The 25,823-nt window shown below is 33.3% G+C and overlaps 1 protein-coding gene across 1 annotated transcript; it reads right to left on the bottom strand.

Annotated features, from left to right (window-relative positions):
- Positions 1-21,811: 21,811 nt before the first annotated feature.
- LOC139897662 (serine/arginine-rich splicing factor RSZ22A-like) lies at positions 21,812-25,523 on the bottom strand. The gene is made up of 5 exons (XM_071880358.1): positions 25,429-25,523; positions 24,785-24,873; positions 24,150-24,393; positions 23,343-23,468; positions 21,812-22,995 (listed from the first exon to the last, which is right to left on the bottom strand). The coding sequence occupies exons 1-5, from the start codon at positions 25,515-25,517 to the stop codon at positions 22,989-22,991; spliced, it is 555 nt and encodes a 184-aa protein (XP_071736459.1). The 5' UTR covers positions 25,518-25,523; the 3' UTR covers positions 21,812-22,988.
- Positions 25,524-25,823: the final 300 nt, after the last annotated feature.

Genomic DNA, 25,823 nt, shown 5'->3' with positions numbered 1-25,823 from the left:
CGGTGTTGCTAAATACGTAGGAGAATGTTTGACGTGTTCTAAGGTCAAAGCTGAGCATCAGAAACCATCAGGTCTACTTCAACAACCCGAAATCCCGGAATGGAAATGGGAAAACATTACCATGAATTTCATCACTAAATTGCCAAGGACTGCAAGTGGTTTTGATACTATTTGGGTAATAGTTGATCGTCTCACCAAATCAGCACATTTCCTGCCAATAAGAGAAGATGACAAGATGGAGAAGTTAGCACGACTGTATTTGAAGGAAGTCGTCTCCAGACATGGAATACCAATCTCTATTATCTCTGATAGGGATGGCAGATTTATTTCAAGATTCTGGCAGACATTACAGCAAGCATTAGGAACTCGTCTAGACATGAGTACTGCCTATCATCCACAAACTGATGGGCAGAGCGAAAGGACGATACAAATGCTTGAAGACATTCTACGAGCATGTGTTATTGACTTCAGAAACAGTTGGGATCGACATCTACCATTAGCAGAATTTTCCTACAACAACAGCTACCATTCAAGCATTGAGATGGCACCGTTTGAAGCACTTTATGGTAGAAAGTGCAGGTCTCCGATTTGTTGGAGTGAAGTGGGGGATAGACAGATTACGGGTCCGAAGATTATACAAGAAACTACCGAGAAGATCATCCAAATTCATCAACGGTTGAAAACCGCCCAAAGTCGACAAAAGAGCTACGCTGACATTAAAAGAAAAGATATAGAATTTGAAATTGGAGAGATGGTCATGCTTAAAGTTTCACCTTGGAAAGGCGTTGTTCGATTTGGTAAACGAGGGAAATTAAATCCAAGGTATATTGGACCATTCAAGATTATTGATCGTGTCGGACCAGTAGCTTACCGACTTGAGTTACCTCAACAACTCGCGGCTGTACATAACACTTTCCACGTCTCGAATTTGAAGAGATGTTTTGCTAAAGAAGATCTCACTATTCCGTTATATGAAATCCAAATCAACGAAAAACTCCAATTCATCGAAGAACCCGTCGAAATAATGGATCGTGAGGTTAAAAGACTTAAGCAAAACAAGATACCAATTGTTAAGGTTTGATGGAATGCTCGTAGAGGACCCGAGTTCACCTGGGAGCGTGAAGATCAAATGAAGAAGAAATACCCGCATCTATTTCCAGAAGATTCGTCAACACCTTCAACAGCTTAAAATTTCGGGACGAAATTTATTTAACGGGTACGTACTGTAGTGACCCGAACTTTTCCATGTTTATATATATTAATTGAGATTGATATTTACATGATTAAATGTTTCCAACATGTTAAGCAATCAAACTTGTTAAGACTTGATTAATTGAAATATGTTTCATATAGACAATTGACCACCCAAGTTGACCGGCGATTCACGAACGTTAAAACTTGTAAAAACGACATGACGATATATATATGGATATACATATGGTTAACATGAGATTATGATAAGTAAGTATCTCCATAAGTATATTAACAATGAGTTATATACATATAAACAAGACTACTAACTTAAGGATTTCGAAACGAGACATATACGTAACGATTATCGTTGTAACGACATTTAAATGTATATATATCATATTAAGATATATTAATATATCATAATATCATGATAATATAATAATTTAACATCTCATTAGATATAATAAACAATGGGTTAACAACATTAATTGAGATCGTTAACTTAAAGGTTTCAAAACAACACTTACATGTAACGACTAACGATGACTTAACGACTCAGTTAAAATGTATATACAAGTAGTGTATTTAGATGTATTAAAATACTTTTGGAAGACTTCAAGACATATATCAAAACACTCATACTTAACGAAAATGGTTACAGTTACTTTTCCATTCTTTTCTTTCATCAAGAATTCTAGTCGTATTCTTACCCGTATTATACACAGCTTCAAAACGTACTTACTATGAGTATATACCAATAGGAACTAGCATGGGATTCCAATCTTGATTATGTCATGTATGACTAATCAATTTTAACTTCTACCATGAGCTAGTCAACTAACTAGAACTCCTTTTAACCCCACTCACCACTCACCAATTACCACTCATCATTCACTCCATTTCACTTCCAATTCTCTTTCTAATTCTCTCTCAACACACCCACACTATTATGAACGTATTTTTCCAGTATTTAATCATCATCTTCATCAAAAATCACTTCAAGAATCAAGCTATAATCATCATAGGAAGAACACTTCAAGAACACTTCAAAAATCCCTTCAAGTTTACTAATTTACTTCCAAGCTTTCTAATCCATTCCAAGTAATCATCTAAGATCAAGAAACCTTTGTTATATACAGTAGGTTATCTTTCTTATTCAAGGTAATATTCATATTCAAACTTTGATTCAATTTCTATAACTATAAACTATCTTAATTCGAGTAAAAATCTTACTTGAACTTATTTTTGTGTCATGATCCTACTTCAAGAACTTCGAGCCATCCAAGGATCCGTTGAAGCTTGATCCATTTTTCTCTTTTCCAGTAGGTTTATCCAAGGAACTTAAGGTAGTAATGATGTTCATAACATCATTCGATTCATACATATAAAACTATCTTATTCAAAGGTTTAAACTCGTAATCACTAGAACATAGTTTAGTTAATTCTAAACTTGTTCGCAAACAAAAGTTAATCCTTCTAACTTGACTTTTAAAATTAACTACACACATGTTCTATATCTATATGATATGCTAACTTAATGATTTAAAACCTGGAAACACGAAAAATACCGTAAAACCGGATTTACGCCGTCGTAGTAACACCGCGGGCTGTTTTGGGTTAGTTAATTAAAAACTATGATAAACTTTGATTTAAAAGTTGTTATTCTGAGAAAATGATTTTTATTATGGACATGAAACTATATCCAAAAATTATGGTTAAACTCAAAGTGGAAGTATGTTTTCTAAAATGATCATCTAGACGTCGTTCTTTCGACTGAAATGACTACCTTTACAAAAACGACTTGTAACTTATTTTTATGACTATAAACCTATACTTTTTCTATTTAGATTCATAAAATATAGTTCAATATGAAACCATAGCAATTTGATTCACTCAAAACGGATTTAAAATGAAGAAGTTATGGGTAAAACAAGATTGGATAATTTTTCTCATTTTAGCTACGTGAAAATTGGTAACAAATCTATTCCAACCATAACTTAATGAACTTGTATTGTATATTATGTAATCTTGAGATACCATAGACACGTATACAATGTTTCGACCTATCATGTCGACACATCTATATATATTTCGGAACAACCATCGACACTCTATATGTGAATGTTGGAGTTAGCTATACAGGGTTGAGGTTGATTCCAAAATATATATAGTTTGAGTTGTGATCAATACTGAGATACGTATACACTGGGTCTTGGATTGATTCAAGATAATATTTATCGATTTATTTCTGTACATCTAACTGTGGACAACTAGTTGTAGGTTACTAACGAAGACAGCTGACTTAATAAACTTAAAACATCAAAATATATTAAAATTGTTGTAAATATATTTTAAACATACTTTGATATATATGTATATATTGTTATAGGTTCGTGAATCAACCAGTGGCCAAGTCTTACTTCCCGACGAAGTAAAAATCTGTGAAAGTGAGTTATAGTCCCACTTTTAAAATCTAATATTTTTGGGATGAGAATACATGCAGGTTTTATAAATGATTTACAAAATAGACACAAGTACGTGAAACTACATTCTATGGTTGAATTATCGAAATCGAATATGCCCCTTTTTATTAAGTCTGGTAATCTAAGAATTAGGGAACAGACACCCTAATTGACGCGAATCCTAAAGATAGATCTATTGGGCCTAACAAACCCCATCCAAAGTACCTGATGCTTTAGTACTTCGAAATTTATATCATATCCGAAGGGTGTCCCGGAATGATGGGGATATTCTTATATATATGCATCTTGTTAATGTCGGTTACCAGGTGTTCACCATATGAATGATTTTTATCTCTATGTATGGGATGTGTATTGAAATATGAAATCTTGTGGTCTATTGTTACGATTTGATATATATAGGTTAAACCTATAACTCACCAACATTTTTGTTGACGTTTAAAGCATGTTTATTCTCAGGTGAATACTAAGAGCTTCCGCTGTTGCATACTAAAATAAGGACAAGATTTGGAGTCCATGTTTGTATGATATTGTGTAAAAACTGCATTCAAGAAACTGATTTCGATGTAACATATTTGTATTGTAAACCATTATGTAATGGTCGTGTGTAAACAGGATATTTTAGATTATCATTATTTGATAATCTACGTAAAGCTTTTTAAACCTTTATTTATGAAATAAAGGTTGTGGTTTGTTTTAAAAATGAATGCAGTCTTTGAAAAACGTCTCATATAGAGGTCAAAACCTCGCAACGAAACCAATTAATATGGAACGTTTTTAATCAATAAGAACGGGACATTTCATAAATCAGTTAAGCGAACCAAAATGATGGAAGGAAGAGTAGAAACCCTGACAAAAATGGTGTGTGATTAACAAGCTAAACTTGCTTTACCAACAGCATCAACAGTACCGTCAGCGTTACTAGCATCGTCAGTACAGTCAACATCCGAATCAACAACACCGATAACATCACAAACTCCGTCAGTTCAAGAATCACTGTGGACATCATTACGAATCAATAACGTGTATATTGTATCAACGAGTTATGAAGAATTAACTCATTCCCTCTGAAGAAATTATATGTATATTATATATATATATATATATATATATATATATATATATATATATATATTGAAATAAATCCTTCCGTGCTAAGCTATTATGTGTGAATCTTAACTACTCGGTTAATTCATATTACAAATATGCAATAATGTACGTCCTTCGGCCGCAACTTAACCAGTGTTAACTACAATCTCTGTCGCAATTCAACAAATTCCAATTCATAATAAATCAAGTATATATTTGATTTTACACTTTCATCATCGATGTACCCGAAAATTTTCAGATAACATCATTCGTACTTTGCGAAATTCACAAGAATTCCACGAACCGAACATCATACATCAACAAATAACGAAGTATTTATTCATAATTTCAATTTCATTAAAGAAATACTGCGTAAAAGTTATGTACTTTTTAAAGCCTTTAGAGATTATTCAATTCTAGTTTCAACCGTAAATCAAATGAGTTTAATTTAACATTAACTCATTAAATCTATGTTACATCTGAAGAAAATATACATATATATATTTTCATAAAGACTGTAATAAAATTCTTTTATACAAAATATTAATTGTGAAATTTTTTTTAACGGGTAGGTAATACCCGAGAGATATATATAAATTCACAATTAATATGTTACATTCTTCGAATCTGATTCAGCAAATCATCCATTATACTCCCTACTTTCACAACAATATATATTCTTTTATAGAAATCAAAGCAACCATACTCATTCAAAATTTAATTACATATTCTGATTTTGAAATCTCAAAATTCAACTTGAGATATGACCAAAATCATCACTCTTAGATCCTTACATCTTTCACAAGCTATATTTTGACTTCAAAACTGTGTTAGAACATCAATTGTATGTTAACGATTACAATCTATGTTCAAACCCTTCGAAAATTTCTGAAGACACTTCGAATGATGAGCAATCGAGATGATGATCCAACCACATGTTACCCACAGTTATATACCCGAAAAACTCTTGAAACCAAAGTAAAAGTTTAAACAACGTATCCGCGTCAGATTCTTTGGCATTTATTAGCAAAAATAACTTTGCGACTCCTATTCAAAGTAGCCAGTTTTTTTCACAGCTCCAGCAAGTCAACTTCGACTTTTCAGTCAGACTAACCTTATTATAACCTTGAGATATACACCATCGTTACCAGGGAACCTTTTACATTCCACCACATTATTAGCAGATGTACCAACAACTTCATTACCCTTTGACTTTAGCCTCTCCAAAAAGTCATTATAATTATTCATTGAAACCCCATCATTTACTCATTCGCATCTTGTAATGAGAATTGTCATACGAATCATTGGAAATTAGCAATCAGTATTTTGAAATCTCGCAGCATGTCTACGCCAACAGTTATATGTGTATATATAACGTCTATCTTCTGGACTTAATTTGAATGTGAAGTTTATGAATTGGTTCTCCGAAAATGAAAAAAATGCTGATGAAGCAGCAAAAACTATAAACGACTTTAAACGGTAAAAGCTGAATGATAATGATGAAGTGTGCTGGTAAAGCGCAGAAAAAGAGAAGTTTTGGAACTGGAAAACGGATTGAGCAAAGTAGGAAGGAGGCTGTGGACAAATTACAAAGACTGAACCTGACTTCAAAGGATCCAAATGATTCAGTACCTGCTGAAGTCGTTAAAGAATACCTTGCTCCTGACTCTAAACCCCTGCGGACAATATTCTTCATCATCCTCTGATATTAGAAATTCTAAAATATCATCATATCTTTCATTATAAATATCCTCCATATTTCTGAAGATATTTTCTTAATTTTTCTTATTTGAAATCATTTATCTCTTCGCGCTATCTGTATTACATCATAAAAGAAACTATTTTAGTTTCTAAATTCTGAAACATTCAAGTTTAAAATAGGAATATTTTGAAGTAGTGTTGGAAACTGAAGCATGAATTAGTATAATATAATGACACTTGATCAATGTGATTATATTACAGTAAGTCATGCTGAGTTTCTAAATGGAACGTGATGATTCACAGATCATAACATCATCATGTGCCATGTTATACAAATCTTGTATTCTATTTAACCTATAAAATATCAAGAAAATATTTCTTGATGATTCGGCCTTTTCCAAGGTATTCTAGTAATTTGACAAGTAAAGATCGTTCCATCACAATTTCCTTCCAAGAACATTAACAATGTTCATTCTGAAATTCATATCTGTGAATTCTGGACCATTACAAGCGGTGCTTAATCGCAAGAAGAAGAAACGAAAGGACAAAACTCCGAAATAGAAATTGGGGTATAAATTGCAACAAATAAAAGAGATCATTAACTGTGAATGATAATGATTATAGAAGACAGAAGCAGAGACTTTGAAATATAAGGGAACATATAAAGCCCAACGACAAACCAGAAATTATAAACCATATATATCGATGCATATAGCAATATAAAGACACGGGAGAACTAGAAACACTATAAACCCAAGAGTATAGTAGAAGTAAATAGATTCTTCCAGCGGTAGATGAAAAAGAAGAATGACCGATATGAAAGTTAGAAGTATATCGAGAATCAGAACTGGATGGAGCATATTGATGAATACTTTAAAATATGAGTTGAGGGGGAAAGAATAGAAGGTGATGAAACATGACTAGAAACTTAGAAATCAACAGATTTAACTCACACAATGGCGGAATAAGTGAATCAAACCCTTTAGTGAATAGGTTAAGTTTTTTGGTTTGATTAATTTAGTCAAACCACAACTAAATCAAGTGTGATTATATCAACACCTAGAGCTATTATTCACCACCTGGGTGATTTGGACTGAGAGAGAATCGGAGGAGCTCACTAGATCTGAGTGTGTGTAATAAATGAGAGGCTTAACCTAAAATGAAGAACATAAGACTTTATATACCCCTGCTGTTGACTCACCCATACGATTCATTCATCACACGTACGAGTTGGCTTCATCAGCTGTACGGGTGATCACTCACTCGTGTCTTCTCATTTAGGTTGTAATTGTGACTTTGCTCAGCATCAACCCTGCGTATGAGCCTGTCAGCCGTACTAGTGAGGCTTCACTCGTACGTCTGACTAAGTCTAACATATTCAAACATCTAAATCTCATTCCTGCAGTTCCTGTAACCACATACAAACACGGATAGGATAATAACGAGCAATCATGGTGGCCTGTAAACTGTTGTACCTGCAATGGACGTGGGTAGATGTCTAGGGACTTGCATAAAATGCATCAACAGAAGGTGTGAGTTGTAAGGAAACGAAGGAGGTGAATTTATAAGAAAATCTCCGACAGAACAAATAAAATGGACGATCGCATTTAAAGAGATCCTAATTCCCTTGATTACCGGAGAGTCAAACCTTATTAAGAAGATTTTCTTCAAATCCCTTGAAATCTGGGAATCAATCATATCTACGTCAAATGATAAGATGAATCTACACTTACTCATTTCACTCTTCTATGTTAGCTTCATTCGTACTCTTCATATAACTGGATTGTTTATTCAAATTATTCGCTGATGATAAAACTCTAATTTTCAGCCCGTATGCATCATGAAAACATACTTATTATCATTCACGACCTTTCCACTCAAATTTCGGGACGAAATTTCTTTAACGGGTAGGTACTGTGACAACCCGGAAATTTCCAACCAAATTTAAACTTTAATCTTTATATGTTTCTGACACGATAAGCAATATTTGTTAAGTTAAATTTCAAGAATTTTAAACTATGTTCATACATTCATTCAACCTCGACCAAGTTCCAACGATTCACGAACCATTAAACGAATATGATTATATATGTATATGTGTATATATATTATAACTTGAAACGTAAACAAAATATTAGATTAAATACTTTACATGATTGTATCTGTTTCAAAATGTTTATCAATGGAATTAGAAGATAAGATCAAATGATTGAATTATCAGATATATTGAATTATGATTACAAGTCTCTGTTGAAAGGTCCACGTTGATTTGAGAAAACTTTCTATTTTAACAATATTCGAAAAACGGTAAAGTGATTTATAAATAAGAACAAATTGTCAATTATTGAGAACTAGACAAAGGATAGTGGAAGATTAAATCTCATAAAGACTCGATTGATCTATTTAGTTTTAAATGTACAAAAACGTTTTCAGTTTAAAAAGAACTTTATTATTAAAATGTATATAACTTTTATAAATATCTAGAACCACTTTTGACAACTCATTACTTAACTAGTATGATAAAGATAACGATATTTATATTTTATTTTATTAAATATATATAACGATTTAAATTAATATTATATATATTTATACGCGTATTATACGTACATAGTTTTATACTTTTACTATACTTAAACTTTACCTTTACTTTATTTTTACATTACTTTAATTTTAATAATTCACTTTAATAATTTATACTTTAATAATTCACTTTAATAATTCATACCTTAATAATTCACTTTAATAATTCATACTTTAATAATTCACTTTAATAATTCATACTTTAATAATTCACTTTAATAATTCAAAAATCTATTATAAATAGAATTCAATAGGTTTCATTATTTCATAGAAACTTGAAAATATTTTTCTCTAAACTCTCTCAATCGATTTACATATATATATTTACTCCGTATTATTTCAAGATATTATTAATATACATAAAATATTACGACGGAGTGCTGTCCGAGTGATTTCGAAATTGTTTTTCGAGCAGGATAGGATTAAGGAAATTATGGGTTATAGCTATGGAGGTGATTGAGTATGGCTCATGGGTATACTCTTGAGGTCAATATAGTGTTTATCATTTCCGTTGCGTCTACGTACCTTTCCTGCAATATTGAATCTCAATATTGATACGTGAGTACTCATAATTTAACTTTTACATACTAATAGTGTATCCCTGACTAGTGCTCGAGTATTTAGGATTATGCATGCTTGTACTTTTGATATTGCCCTTAGGCAGGTTAGGTTGAATCTTGAATTAGTTACACTTGCGGTTGAGATAAGGTATAAGATATGCATGTCCTTGGAAAGCTAGCGAAAAATTAAGAACTTTTCCTTTAGATATCGAATGGTTTCGATGAACGGATTAGAAGTTATAATCAATTGAATTTTCGATATTTTTATTAAAAATGATTATTATTATCGTCGTTTGTATCGTCGTTCTAGTTTTATCTTATTATTATCATTATTATTATCATTATCAATAAAAGGGATTTATCATTAAAAATTGTTATTTTTTTTATTACTATCGTTATTATCGTTAAAGTTATAATTAGTATTATTATTATTATCCAATTATTATTATTATTATTATTATTATTATTATTATTATTATTATTATTATTATTATTATTAGTATTATTATTATTATTATTATTATTATTATTATCATTATTAATATATATATCATTATTTAAAAATGGTTATTGTTATTGTTATTATTATTATTACTATATTATCATTAAAATAATTATTAGTATTATCGTTAATAATGTTATAGTAACTATTATTATTAATATTAGTGTAATTAAAACAAATATTTGTAACACCTAATTATTTTGATTACTATTATTATCATTATTATGAACACGATATAAAAGACGATTAAAAGCTATTAAATGAAACGATTAGGAAATAATGAGTAAGAGTATCATGATGAAATTAAAATATTATAAGATATTGATTTAGATAAAATTATCGTTCTTATTATTTTTATCATTACTATTATTATTAAAAAGTATCGTTAGTATTAAAACTATCATTTTAACAAAAATTATCATTTTAATAGAAATGTCATTGTTACTATAAAATATCATTATTATTATTATTTTAAATAGAATTATTATTTTAAAGATAATATTAAAAATTATCGTAAATATTAAAGTTATCATAATTAGAATTATCGTTTTATCATAATGTCATCTTAGTAATTATAAATATTGATATTTTTATAATAATAATTATTATTACAAAATAATACAACTTTTACTTACTATCATTATAGATATTATTTTATCAAATAAATATGTGATACAAACATATTTTACTACGTGTAATAGCTTACTTTAATAATACCTATCATATTATCTTTATGATATTAAATGAACCCTATAAATTTTATTACTTAATATATAAAAGTATATTTTATTATATAAATTTAATATAAAATTTTATTTATTAATAAATAAATTATATTATTTACTCCAATAAATCTTTTAAAAATATTTAAAAATATAAAACGACGATATTTAAACTAATATATTAATCATGTATAGATTTTTGGAAATTATTTTGAGTCAAATTTACTTTTGTTGACTTTTGCATATTAGTCTCGAGCATTAGGATTGTGGTACACTATAACTTGACCTAATTTGTTAGACAAATATTGACCAACACATAAATATATATAATTAATTTAGGTTCGTGAATCCGAGGCCAACCTTGCACTTGTTCATTGACGTTATATGTATTTTTACTACGAAATACAGTATGGTGAGTTTCATTTGCCTTTTACCCTTTATATTTTTGGGACTGAGAATACATGCGCTTTTATAAATGTTGGACGAAATAGACACAAGTAATTAAAACTACATTCTATGGTTGAATTATCGAAATCGAATATGCCCCTTTTTATTAAAGTCTGGTAATCTAAGAATTAGGGAACAGCCACCCTAATTGACGCGAATCCTAAAGATAGATCTATTGGGCCTAACAAACCCCATCCAAAGTACCGGATGCTTTAGTACTTCGAAATTTATATCATGTCCGAAGGAGGATCCCGGAATGATAGGGGATATTCTTATATGTATCTAGTTAATGTCGGTTACCAGGTGTTCACCATATGAATGATTATTTTTGTCTCTATGCATGGGACGTATATTTATGAGAACTGGAAACGAAATTCTTGTGGTCTATTAAAATGATGAAAATAATTGATTATGATAAACTAATGAACTCACCAACCTTTTGGTTGACACTTTAAAGCATGTTTATTCTCAGGTGTTAAAGAAATCTTCCGCTGTGCATTTGCTCATTTTAAAGATATTACTTGGAGTCTTTCATAGCATATTTCGAAGAACGTTGCATTCGAGTCATTGAGTTCATCAAAGATTATTATTAAATCAATTTATAGTTAGATAGTGGATATTATGAAATGGCATGCATGCCTGTCAATTTTCGATGTAAAGAAAGTTTGTCTTTTAAAAACGAATGCAATGTTTGTAAAATGTATCATATAGAGGTCAAATACCTCGCAATGTAATCAACTATTGTGAATCATTTATAATGTATATGAACGGGTCCTTTCACCGATCACCAATCAAACGAAACAATCACCTTCGCCAACGAGATCTTATTCGCCGGTATGGATCTGCTACCGAAACCTCAAACAACCATCCTGCGACGTTCCCGAACAACATTTCACTTCGTAATCGATTTCAATCCATTAACACTTCGAACCCTAATAACGATAAATCTATTATGTTTTTTAACTTCCCAGATCATTGGAACCAATTCGATCTCCTGATTTGCTTTAAAAGGTATAGAAAAGTGATAGATCTATACATTCCGATCAGGAGAACATTAAGGAATGGGAAGAGTTTTGGGTTTGTTCGTTTCGCTGACATCACAGATGTTGATTACCTGCTTCAACGTCTAAACACCATTAATCTAAACGGACAATGGTTGCGTGCTTACAGAGCCCATGAAAGAAAAGGTAATCCCATTGAAACCGGTAAACCATCACAAAAAAACGAATCCCCAACATTCACACAAAGAGTTTACGCCCTTCCCCCATATCCCAAACCATAACCAAACCTCTGACAAACGTCGATCCAAACCAAAATATGTACCCAAAGCCCCACAGAACCAATAAGTTCCCAAATCAGACAATATCCCCGCCCATAACGATACAACTGATAGAAATCACTCAGAACCAATTCAACAAAACCACACTCACAACCCCTCGAATCCGACCACTAAACCACGAATGCTTGACTTGGAAGAGGAACCGATGAATAAACGGGTATTAGCTAATGCTATAATAGGTGAGATATTGAACATCGACTTAATCGAGGATTTTTCGGTTCTATGTTCAGCAGAAGGCCTTTCCAAATTCAATATAAAATACTTAGGTGGCCTTGAAATATGTCTCACATTCGAAGATAAAAGTACCATTGATACTATCCTAAGCAACGAAGATCATATCCTAAAACAATGGCTCAAGAACATTCGTCGTGTCCAGTCAAAACCTTTTCAATTGGCTAGGTTATATTGGCTTACAATTAAAGGTGTTCCAATCAGTTGTTGGTCAGAAAAGAACTTCAAAAAGATAGCAAGCTGGTATTGTACTGTCCTTGATACTTACAATTGCTCGTTTAATGGTAATCAAAACTTGGTCTATGGTAAAGTTTTAGTCAAACTTTGAGGCCAAGAGGGTCTATTAAATAACTTAGTACATGTTAAAATCAAAGAAGAGGGTATGCTTTATGTCCAAGTCATTGAGGACGTAAATGAAATTTTGGAGATTGAGATGGAAGAAACGGAATCCACAATTGATCTCACAGATTCAAACAGTAACCATGAAAACGACAAAGATTCTTCGCAGGAAAACTCTGACAATGAAAACGATGATGAATGGTCGCTGGAAGGTAACAATCATCCTTTCGTCGAAAAAGATGAAGGGTCTAAAGTTTTTGCCACATCAGATAATTTTTTTGATAATATCGACGAAAGGAATAATCATAACTCAACCACTCCAGTTAATGTTAGTGACGACACCGGGTCCTCGAAATCCCAGAATCATAATGTGGATATTGAAATTGGTAAAAATGGTGATACTGTTGTTGAAGATACTACTAACGAGGCATCCAGTAATTCGGTTCCAAATTCTTCAGATCAATGCTCAAAACAAGACTTAGCCCAAGATCCAAGCCCAATTGAAACCCATCCCTCTGTTAACCCAACTCCCGTTATCACTCCTGTTAATGACACAACACAAGGCAAACAGGCTGACCCATGTGATAAGTTGGGCCTGGCAAATTCATGCTTTGAAAAAGAGTCGGCCCAGCAAGACTCCAAGTTTTTCTTTAAGTCCGATATTAACAAAATGTCTGCACAAACTCCATTTGTTCAGTGTCAAGCTTCATTAGATGGTTACAAAAAAGAACTTCCAAGTAAAAAGCGTAAAACCTCAAGCAAAACCTCAATTGAATCTTGGACTAACATTAGAAATTGGAACGCTTCCTCCAAATTCTTAAATGTTAAGTCTCTTGCAAGAAGGCCAAGGAAGAAGCACTCGGTTCGGAGGACTAATTCAAACTCTAACTCGGTTCAAAAAAGAGACAAGGACTTTCAATCGCTTTCCGAAAAATCTCTAAATTGTGAGGAGGTCGGAGACATGCTGGGGTTATCGAGGAAAAAAATACCAAACAGGAATTAAGGTACACTCAAAGGTACTTTCATATTTTCGTGTCAAATTATTTAAACTTTATAATGAAGATACTATCACTAAACATTAGAGGGTTGAGATATGAAGATAAAAAGAAATTTAAATGGTTTAAAAAAGTTTGTTTTCAAAATAAACCTAATATTATCGCTTTGCAAGAAACTAAAGTTGAAAAAATTTCTGAACAATGGATTGAAAAAATTTGGGGAAGCTGTGATTATCGCTATGCTTTTAAAAAATCAAAAGGAAAATCGGGTGGGATTCTAACGGTTTGGGATATGAATATTTTTAAGGCTAACCGAGTTGTTGAACGAGAGTCCTATATTGCGATAAAAGGACATTGGCAGGATATAGGTACTGAGCTCATTATAATAAACACCTATGGTCCCCAATTCGAAAAGGATAAAAAAGTCATGTGGAACGATCTCTCGGAGGCATTGAAATATGATAATGCTATGTGGGTTATTTTTGGGGATTTTAACGTGGTCAGGTTTGCAACTGAAAGAAAAAATACCGAGTTTTGTGAAAGGAGAGCCAGAATGTTTAATGACTTCATCAAAGATAACTGTCTTCTCGATCTACCACTAGGAGGTAGAACTTATACTCACATTAGTGATAATGGTACGAAATTCAGTAAACTCGACAGGTTTTTGGTTTCGGAAAAGTTCATTCAACAATGGTTGAATGCGAACGTATTGGTTCTAGACAAGAAGCAAACTGATCATTGTCATTTGTTATTAAAAGATGGTGATATAGATTTCGGGCCTAAGCCTGTTAAAGTTTTCGATGAGTGGCTGAAACACAAAGAATCATATGATGTAATGAAAGTCGCATGGAATTCAAGCATCAATTCTAATAGACCCGAAATTATTTTTTGAGAAAAACTAAAGATTGTCAAGAAAGATCTTCGAAAATGGTTTTCTACGTCTCATGGTAAACTCAATGTTGAAATAGAGGAATTATCAAACGCTATAAATGATTGGGAAAAGAAATCCGAAGTGTCTGATCTTAGTGGGGAAGATCTAGGTTATTGGATGAAAGATCGCGATCTTCTAGCACAAAAAGAGAATACGCAAATAGAGATGCTCAAACAAAAAGCAAGATATAAATGGGCATTAGAAGGAGACGAAAACAGCAAATTCTTCCATTCCTACGTCCGACGTCGTCATCATAAAAACAACATACATGGAATCAACAAAGCCGGGGTATGGACTTCTAACCCTACTGATATTAAAAATGAAGCTTTTACTTTTTTTCAGGGTCTTTTCGAGAAAACCAACTCTGATGCATGGATGCTTAATAATTGGGACGGTTCCAAACTAGAGGAAAGCATGGCCGAAACTCTTGAGTCTCAATTTTTAGAATCGGAAGTTCTAGAAGCTATCAAAGGGTGTGGACAAAATAAAGCCCCTGGGCCAGACGGGTTCAATATCCTATTCTACACAAAATTCTGGGATATTATTAAAGGAGATCTTTTAAAGGCCATCCAATGGTTTTGGGAATCGGTGCAAATTTCAAACGGGTACAATACGTCCTTCATCACTCTCATACCAAAGGTTAAGGACCCTCTCAACTTTTATAATTATCGACCTATTAACCTCATCGGTAGTTATTACAAAATTCTTTCAAAACTGCTTGCAAACATAATCAGAAAATTCATACCGAGGCTAATAGGTGATGAGCAAACCACTTTTATTTCCAGTAGATATATTTTAGATGGCGTGTTAATTGCTCTTGAATCAATTGATGATCTCAAATCTAGAAATCAAAAGAGTTTTATATTTAAAGTTGATTTTGAAAAAGCTTTTGATTGTCTAAATTGGGATTTCCTTTGCTCTATTATGAAATCAATGGGTTTCGGGGCTAAATGGGTTAATTGGATAAAATCATATCTAACCTCCACCTCAATCTTGGTTCTTGTAAACGGTTCACCAACTGACCAATTTTCCCCAAGAGAGGAATTAGACAAGGAGATCCTCTATCTCCTTTCCTTTTCATTCTTGCGGGTGAAGGACTTAACCACCTCCTTAATGTTGCAATTCGCAAAAAATTAATTAATGGTGTCGAGGTCGGAAATGATAAAGTCGTCGTATCTCATCTCCAATATGCGGATGACACTATCATTTTCGGCAAATGGAACAAAAGTGAAGTTAGAAATATTTTGAAAATACTTAAGCTTTGAAAATTTATCGGGTCTTAAAATTAATCTTAATAAAAGTTGTGTGTATAGAATCGGTACGTCAAATGTGGAACTTTCTAATATTGCTAATTGGTTCGGGTGTAAAGAAGGTTCCTTTCCGTTTAATTATCTTGGTCTTCCAATCGGTGCTAATTTAAAAAGTTATGAAAATTGGACTCCCATCTTTGATAAATTTAAAAAACGGCTTTCTGATTGGAAGGCAAAATCTATCTCTTATGGCGGTCGTCTAACCGTCATTAAAGTGTACCTAACTAGCCTTCCACAATACTATTTCTCACTCTTCAAAGCCCCGGTACATGTTCTAATGAATTAGAAAAATTGAGACGTGATTTTTTTTGGGGTGGGTCTTATGATGAGAAAAAAATGGCCTGGGTCAAATGGGACCAAATTCTTTTGCCATACGAATTCGGTGGTTTAAATGTCAATTCTTTAAAATTAAAAAATCTTACCTTATTATCAAAATGGTGGTGGCGTTTTTTAAATAACGAAAATTCTTTTTGGGTTCGAATTATAAAAAGTATCTATGGTGTTAATGTGGGGTTGGGTTGTTTTTCTTCCTCATCCGTTATTAATTTGAAGAAATTTTCGGGCCAAACTTGGTTTAATATCATCAATATCGAACACACCCTAATTAAGTTAGGGTGCAGTATCACTAATGCTTTTGTCAAAGATGTAGGGAATGGTGTTGACACACGCTTTTGAAAGATAAGTGGATTGGTGATAGAGCTTTTTGCGATTTATACCCAAGGCTTTTTAGACTGGAAGTGGATAAAGATGTCTCAATCTGGGATCGTGTAACCAAATCAGATTCTGGCACTATTTTCTCCTGATCCTAGAGCTCTCTACCCAAATGGAGGGCTGCTGACGAATTGCATTCCATCACAGACTCTATCGAACGCTTCACCTTTTCAAACAATCGATCCCCAAGTTGGTCCTGGAAACATAGCCCAAATGGCAAGTTCAGCACAAACAATTTCATGCAATTATTGAATTCGATGTCTGCTGCTTCCTTTGGTTCGAATACTCCAACTATCCTAAATTCTTTTATTCCGCAAAAAATTGGAATTTTTATTTGGACGGCGAATCAAAATAAACTTCCCTTCCGAACAGAACTTGATAAAAAGGGTATTGATCTCCACACCGTCCGGTGCCCGGTATGCGATGACGACATTGAAACTCTCCCCCATTGTATTTTAAAGTGCTCCAATTCCATTGACATTTGGAACAAAATTCAAAAATGGTGGGATCTAGACATTCTTAACATCTCGTGCCTTTCTGATATCGCTAATGCTTCGAACCCTCAACTTAACACAAATCTTGCCAACTCTCTTTGGCAAGCGGTTGTATGGACCACTAGCTATTACATTTGGCTACATCGAAAGGATCATGTTTTTGGAAAGAAAAAAACATCTTAGCACATCAAAAATCGTGTCCGAAATCCAATCCAAGAGCTTCGAGTGGATAAATAGCCATTGGAAGAATGGCAAATTAGTTTGGCTAAAATGGATAAACAATCCGAGATGGTTTGACGCTAACATTACAAAAGTTGGTATTGGTTAATGTTCAGGTTTTTTATGCCGGATTCTTTCGTTCTTCGTCTTGGCCGGGGCTAAGAGGAGTAGGGTCATTTGCTTTGTCGCTGTTGTGTTACAGTACTGTAATTTGACTTCTACTCCTGCTTGTATGTTCAAGTTGATCCTACCTTGGCGAATCTCGTTAGATGAAGGCTTTTTCCTGAGAAAAATATTAACCATCCGTGTATCACTATAGTTCTTTTGTATAGCTTTGTTTGTTTGTTTTTTTTTTCGTGTTTGCTTTGCATTATAGTCGAGTTTTGCTTGTTCGAGGGTGTCTAGTTTAGGTGATTATTTGGATATTGTATACGGTCTTCGGACCCTCCATTGTTTTTGTTCTTTTTAATAATATGTTGGCTTTTCAAAAAAAAAAAAAAAAAAAAAAAAAAAAAAAAAAAAAGTTAAAAAGGTATTTCAACTCTAAATTATTCAACATAAATAAACTGATAAACGCGCCGAATGTTATGCTGAATGATTCAACATTCTGAACTAAGACAATTAAACACACCCTAACTCTACAAATTACCTTATTCATTCATCTTGCAACTTAATCAACTACGGAGTATCATATTTGTTGCACTAGAAAAGAGGAAAGAATCTCAATCACAATCTTTTATTGACGTAATATACAATGTTCAAACTAGATACCGAAAAACACGTCAAAGCCTAACAAAGAAATACTTAAAAGTATATATCTATGTAATGGCAAGGTGGATTTTGATTTTATAATAAAAAATTTAATCAAAAGCAAAAAAAAAAAAAAAAAAAAAAAAAATGAGAATGCTTGATGGAAGAGGAACGCTGCCGGTTTAAAAACGACATGAAATAAATGCAATCCCCTAGACAACTATTGAAGATCACATAATAATACTGTAATAGAATGACAAAATTACACGGGAGGTCTTGTGGTATGTTCAAAATTAAAACCGGAGTCCAAAATAATTTTTTTGACTTGAGGGGTCACTGTGGTATGTGTTCGTTTCACAGGAAGTCCATTTTACTAAATGGCGTCAAAACTTCCGTTAACTTTCAACATGTGCAGTGCACATGAGGGCATTTTTGTCAATTTAGTTCCCTCTTGTCCATTGACCCACCTCCCCTTTATTCACCTTCATTTTCTTCTATCATAAACATCGTAATTCGTAAACCCTAATTTTGTTCATAACCAAGCTTCACCAATAATTATCAATATATATCCCTCGTTAATATTGTTCCTAGTTTCATTTGCTATAGTAGACTTAACCCACATCTTCATTTTCAAATCTTGATTTTCAAGTTGAAACAAACTCGTATCTTTTTCTTCAACATTTTTTTTCTCCAATTGGGGAAAATTCCAAACTTGCTTCAAACCCTAGATTTTGGAGAAAATACTAAATATCAAAAATTTCCGTCTGTGTTTATAGAGACAGAAACAATGAACGAAGTGGATAGATTAGATGATATGTAAAGTCTGATTCTTGAAAGTGATGTTTAGATTTAAAGTGTTTAGGTTGTTTAAGATTAATCAAGAATGAATGGATGGGATGTAGAACATCCAGTTATGACTACCACTATCATTTTCCTCCACCATCACACCAAAAAAGAAATTTAGGATAAAAATGAACTCGCCGGAATTAATGGAACTCGCCGGAACAACAATAACAGTGAAGTACCAAATTTTCTTCTATTGTTTTTCGATTTTGCCTTGTGTATTTCGATTTTGCCTTGTGTATTTCGATTTTGCTGTCGGAACTAATATAACTCGCCATCGTGTTTCGATTTTGCCATCTTGTTTGGAGAACTGTGACGGAACATATCTATATATGATGCTCCAGATATAATGCTCGTTGTAAGGTCCGTATGTTCCAGTGATGCTCGGATTTGATGCTCGAATCTAGATTTGATGGTGTAAATACTTTTGAAAAATCAACTGGGTTGTGAGAAATGGTAGAGATATGATTTGAAGTATTAGTATTTGATTTTGAGTTGTTAGAGATTTGTATGATTTTGAGATAAAAGAGGATGAATCTTCAACATAAATTTAAAGGAGGATGAATATGCAAGATAAGGAGTTTGTGATTTGAAAGAGAGAGAGTTAAAAGGAGAAGGTGAAGCAAAATGACGTTTATACCCTCACATGCTACGCATGTGAGGGAACTTAACAATTTTTTAACGGAAGTTGGGCAAATGGACTCCCCGTGAAACAAACGCACACCACAGTGACTCCTCAATTCAAAAAAATTTCCTTTGAACTCCGGTTGTAATTTTGAACAAACCAAGGGACTTCCCATGTAATTTTGTCTATGAATAAATTGTCACAAGCACACTCAATCAGAGTGCAGAGGGGAATTTGGTCAGTTTGTTAAAGCAGACTTTAGAAAAGTTCAACCTTTTTGGCGGATGAATAGCACCTTCAGTGACACGAAGCTTTGTTCCATATAAGACGGTGGTGTCAGTAAATAGTTTAACTCATAGCCAAGTTGAAGTTGTCGTTTGAAAAACCATCCAAAGTTGCTGCTAACCCCGAAAAATTCAGTACCAAAACTTTGCAGATCGAGGGGTGAAATGCCAACCATGAAGTTTGTAACCAAAAATTGCAGTTTTTATAGCCGGTCAAAAGCCATTAATGGACAAGCAATATTCACACATGCAGAGGTTGAGTAGAGATGCAGACACAAAGCTAAATCTCGAATTTTATAACCAAATGATGCAGTTCGGACGGTAGTTCTAAATATTCGGTAAAAACCACAAGGGGTAACAAGCAGGTATAATGCATGGATGTAGACACGATTGCTAAACGTTCATAACCAAACGTTGCAGATTGAGTCACAGTTCAAAGTAGTCACTAATGCAGTGTAGAGGACGAGGGCTATTTCTCAGGTGACAACCCAACCTCAAAACCACAAAGAAAACAAAAATAAGAAAATCGTGTTAAAAAACCAAATACTACACATATATCATATCATACTTGAAAAGGAAACAGTAACATTACAGTAAGAAACAATAACCATAACCATTAAATAGATTTAAAGTATAAAAAAGACCTCTACTATGGATTCGAAAGCAACCCCGTTTGCAGCAGCCACAAAGGGCGGCAGGTCCAACACACCAAAACGATATAACTTTAACATTCAAGAGAAATAAAAGAAAAAAAATTATTGATACATTTACACATTTTTGGTTTATAAAAAAATATACCTAAAGAAGTCGAATTTAAGATAGTGCGGAGTAGTAACTTGTACCAAGTACTAACTACTAACACACATTACCCTGTACTTTGTTTTTTTATAGACAGGTTTAAAACTCAAAAGTCGATTAAATTTAACTATTCAAATTTACCCTTCAAATTTAGGCACTAGAGCAGAGGCAACAAATTCAGTCTATTTAACTAATTCACCGTGTTCACAGAATTTTAAGTACTAAAAAACAAGTCAACAACTAACAAAAAAATACTTAAAGCATATTGTCACCAATGTGGATGCTTGATTCTATAATGCATCTATAATGCATACTAAGATTACTATCCAACACTTTATTTTTTTATCACTAGAACAAAAATTTGAAAAGCAAAGGTCACTGGATGAGAAACAAGACCGGTTGCAAAAACATGTATGAGAGAAATGCAATCAACTTTACAGCTAATGAAGATCGTAGAATATTTTGTAGAATATTATGTAACGCTAAATATAAGAATTGAGAATTGCTTGAATTGTCACAAGCAAATTCAATCAAGAGTTTAAAGATCAAACATTATTGTTTCAGTTTGTAATAGAACAATGCGAAATGGTATTTCAACTGACAAATAGAAGTAGCAAACTGACATCCGCTACAATCAATGAAAGTTCACAGAAACATTTGTGGATGTTCAATATAACAAACATCTCTTCGGGTCGTGCCGAAACCCGAAGTCAGCCTGTATACTTTTATTTTTTGGTTGATATATAATTTTTCCGGGGTACCGTCCCCTCATAAACATTCTACATGTTTGCTATAAAAATATAATATGCAGACTTTTAAAAAGTTCTCAAAATGGCCCAAAAAGCAGATAAGTGCAGTTAAGTAAAGCTGATAACTATCTTACATTTTTGACGAACATATAGAACCTTCAACTACAAGAGGATATGTTCCACATAGAACGGGGTCACTTGAAGTTTAACTCATAGCCAAGTTGTCGGTTGATGAACCATTTAAATTTGCTGTTAAGGACTACAAGAAGCATCAATAACCTAGTACTGAGATGCAGACATGGTGCTAACCCCGAAATTCAATAGCAAAACGTTGCAGTTTGAGGGGCGGTTGATAGTAGGTGTGGTGCAGAAGAACGATGCTAAACCAAGAAGTTTGTGACCAAAAATTGCAGTTTAAATAGCCGGTCAAAAACCTTTTTGTAAACGAAAAGGAACATTCACATGCAGATGTAGTGCAGAGATGCAGACACGGTGTAAAACCTTGAAGTTCATAATCGAATGTTGCAGTTTGGCTGGCAGTTCTAAGTAGTCACTAAAAACCACAAGGAGTAACAACTAGCAGGCATGACGCATAGATGTAGACACGATGCTAAACCATGACGATCATAGCCAAAGGTTGCAGTTTGAGAGACACAGTTCAATGTAGTCACTAATACGCAAAATCAGGTCTAGAGCAGAGTCTAAGATGCAGAGTGTAGAGGACGAGGGCCGTTTCTCGGGCGATAACCCAACCTCATAACAGCAAAGAAAAAAATTATAAAAATTTGTTTAGAAACAATTAAAATTAAAACAAGCCAAATACAACATATATATCATATCATACAATAGTTCAAAAGGAACATAAGACAATTACAATAACATTAAATAGATATTAAGTATGAAATAGACCTCTAAGATGGAGTCGAAAGCAACCCCTTTCGCGTCAGCCACAAAGGGAAGCAGGTCAAACACACCAAAATGTCATGTTTATATTAATATTTAAGAACACTACGCATCACGATTTCACCATATATGTAAATCCAGGAATACCCAATCATCATTCTGCAATTTCCGCCATCCCTGCCTCGGTCCTTAAACTCTGAAAAACATACATTAGTACAAAAACTGTTAAATTAAAAAGAGAGAGAGAGAGAGAGAGAGAGAGAGAGAGAGAGAGAGAGAGAGAGAGAGAGAGAGAGAGAGAGAATGTGAGCATGCAGTGAGCATCGTTATATGAAGATAAAGAGAGGTCATCCCAGAAAACTATACACTTCATACAGCTAAGCATAACCTGCAAATAGAATTCGCTATCTGCTCTCGGGTGACTGATACCTTTACATTTGGCTATACATTAAATGCATTCTGATAGTATCTCATCTTTCACAAATTGATTTTTTTTTAAATAAGAACTTTTCGAACAAGAATTAATCGAGGTTTGCAGCATACCCATTGAAGTATGGAGAATCGCGTCGGGCACGGCGATATGGAGGTGATCTACTGTATCTGCGAGGTGATATATAACGACGAGGTGGGGATCTTCTCCCTCGAGGACTGTAGCGCGGACTATAACTCCTGTAAACAAGTACATTACGGGAAATGAGTCAATACTCCATAACTCAATAATAAGCTGTCATTATTGATATAAAAGATAATTTTATAAGCACCTTAGCATTTTACAAAAAGTGACCGAGTAATTTTCCTAAATCCTAATTGAAGTATATATTTCAGGCACTCGGAAGTAAAATCAAGCATTTACACAATGACATGAGCAAGTTCTTCTGATTAATAAAGATTAATTTCTTTTTGGCAAAATTAAAATTTCACATAAATATTTACACTTTGAACATCCCACATGACAGGTTAACTTCCTCAAAACACAGCAACTTTGAATCCAATACGTGTATTTGGACTATTGGATATTGCAACACAGCACACTGCTTTAACTTTAACAAAAAGCTGTATATGTTACGAAATGGGATAAAAAAACACTAGTTGCTATATACAAACCGGTTTTCTGCACACCTCAATACATTACTGTGTTATCAATTAGACTAATTTCATAACACCCATCAAAGGCACAAAACAACGCAGCAACAGGAAATACACATTAACTCGTACTCTCATAAAAATGTTCCATGTGTTACTATCTTGAATTCCCTTAAAAAACTTGTACAAAGGATTTTAGTACGGACAGCCTATATAGCACTGATAATAGCATCGCGTTTAAATATAATAATAAAAACATTCACTTACCGCCGCCCATAACTTGGACTCCTTCGACGTCTAGGACTAGGGCTACGACGACGCCCACTTCCTAACCCACGTGAACCAACACGTGAGCGACACTCACGAGCAAAATGTCCCGGCTCACCACACTCATAACACTTTAAGTCATCACCACCACCACGTCCACGACCACCGCCACCACCAATTCGACCACGGCCACCACCATCCCCTTTAGAGTTATGAGAAAGCTCTACACGCCATCCATTCTTCCCTGGATATATCAAAATATTCTAAATGAAACAAATTTCATTGACGCCGTATAATTACAATGATAAACAGAACTACAAAGAAGTGACACTGCACATAAAGAAAATGAAAAAAAAAACTACTTTTCTGTGAACATATAAAAGAAAACTGCAAATAACGCATTAATGTTAGAGTAGGGTTATGATTAGTAAAGCACGTTCAATATTATTGATGATATAAAACCCTATTTATAGAATACATAGACCTACATAGAAACCCTAACGGACCCAACCCACAATCGGGTTGGGCCACTAACCTATCCTCTAACAATTAACATGTAATACATCAACAAAAGTTCAATGAACAATAAATTTTACTATTATGGTAATGATACTGAGTTGCAGAAACAAACATACCATCTAACGCACGAATAGCATCTAGTGCATCCCTGCGATCATCGAACTCAACAAATGCATAACCGGGTGGCCTTCTAGCAACCCACACACTGCATAAAAATTCAATTAAATTAAAGACACTCATATTTATATATAATAAGTTAACTACGGATTTCCAAAAGTCATCCAAAGACACATGTTACGGCACAGAATGAGAAATAAAAACAGTGGTGAAAGACTTACAAGCGATAAAAAGCTTATGAATTTGACCATAGGAAAAATACAAAGTTTTAATCTCTTTTTGTAAATAACCATAGTAAATATGATCCCGGATGAAAAAGGTTTGTAGCATCACCTGAATGTCTGCTATCATATAATCATTAATATTTGTAACCAGTTTATCCAAAACACAATTCAACTAGTTACGATTTTATTTATGCAAATAGACAAGTATAATATGAAACTGATTGTACGGAAATGGTGATAAGAGTAATTTAGTTGCATAGATAAAACTTGGTTACATAAATCATTTCGATAAATCTAACATGTTTCGCATAAACAAATGCTGAAAAGGACGAATAGTACGAAAAGATAAGTATAAAAGAAATGAGAATCAAATAATCAAACATAAAGATACACACTCCAGTATATAAACATAAACATACTTCCTTAAAACACCATAAACGCTGAATTCATCTTCAAGCTCTCGCTCAGAAACACGTGGATCGAGGTTACCAACGTACACACGAGACATCTTTTTTCACCTATATCATCATAAATGTATGAAAAAAAAACTGTATCTAAACGAATTATGTAAAAATAATTACAAACACAAGAATACGAAGGAGAAAAGTTTGAACTAAATTAAACGTATCGTTTAAATTGCTAAAAGTTATGAACTTTATGTGAACTATGATTACCTGTGTGAAGAATTTCGATCCGTTTGAATGAATTGAATTGTGATTGTGAAGCAATTTGAAACCCTAATTTGACGTACAAAGGGGTAAGAGGATAAAAAATCAGTGATCAGTGATGATAATAATAATCGTAGCCTAAATAC

Source organism: Rutidosis leptorrhynchoides, chromosome 3 (genome assembly GCF_046630445.1).
Source record: "Rutidosis leptorrhynchoides isolate AG116_Rl617_1_P2 chromosome 3, CSIRO_AGI_Rlap_v1, whole genome shotgun sequence".
NCBI lineage: Eukaryota > Viridiplantae > Streptophyta > Magnoliopsida > Asterales > Asteraceae > Rutidosis > Rutidosis leptorrhynchoides.
Note: the sequence above shows the minus strand (reverse complement) of the source record. Positions and strands in the feature narration are given on the sequence as shown.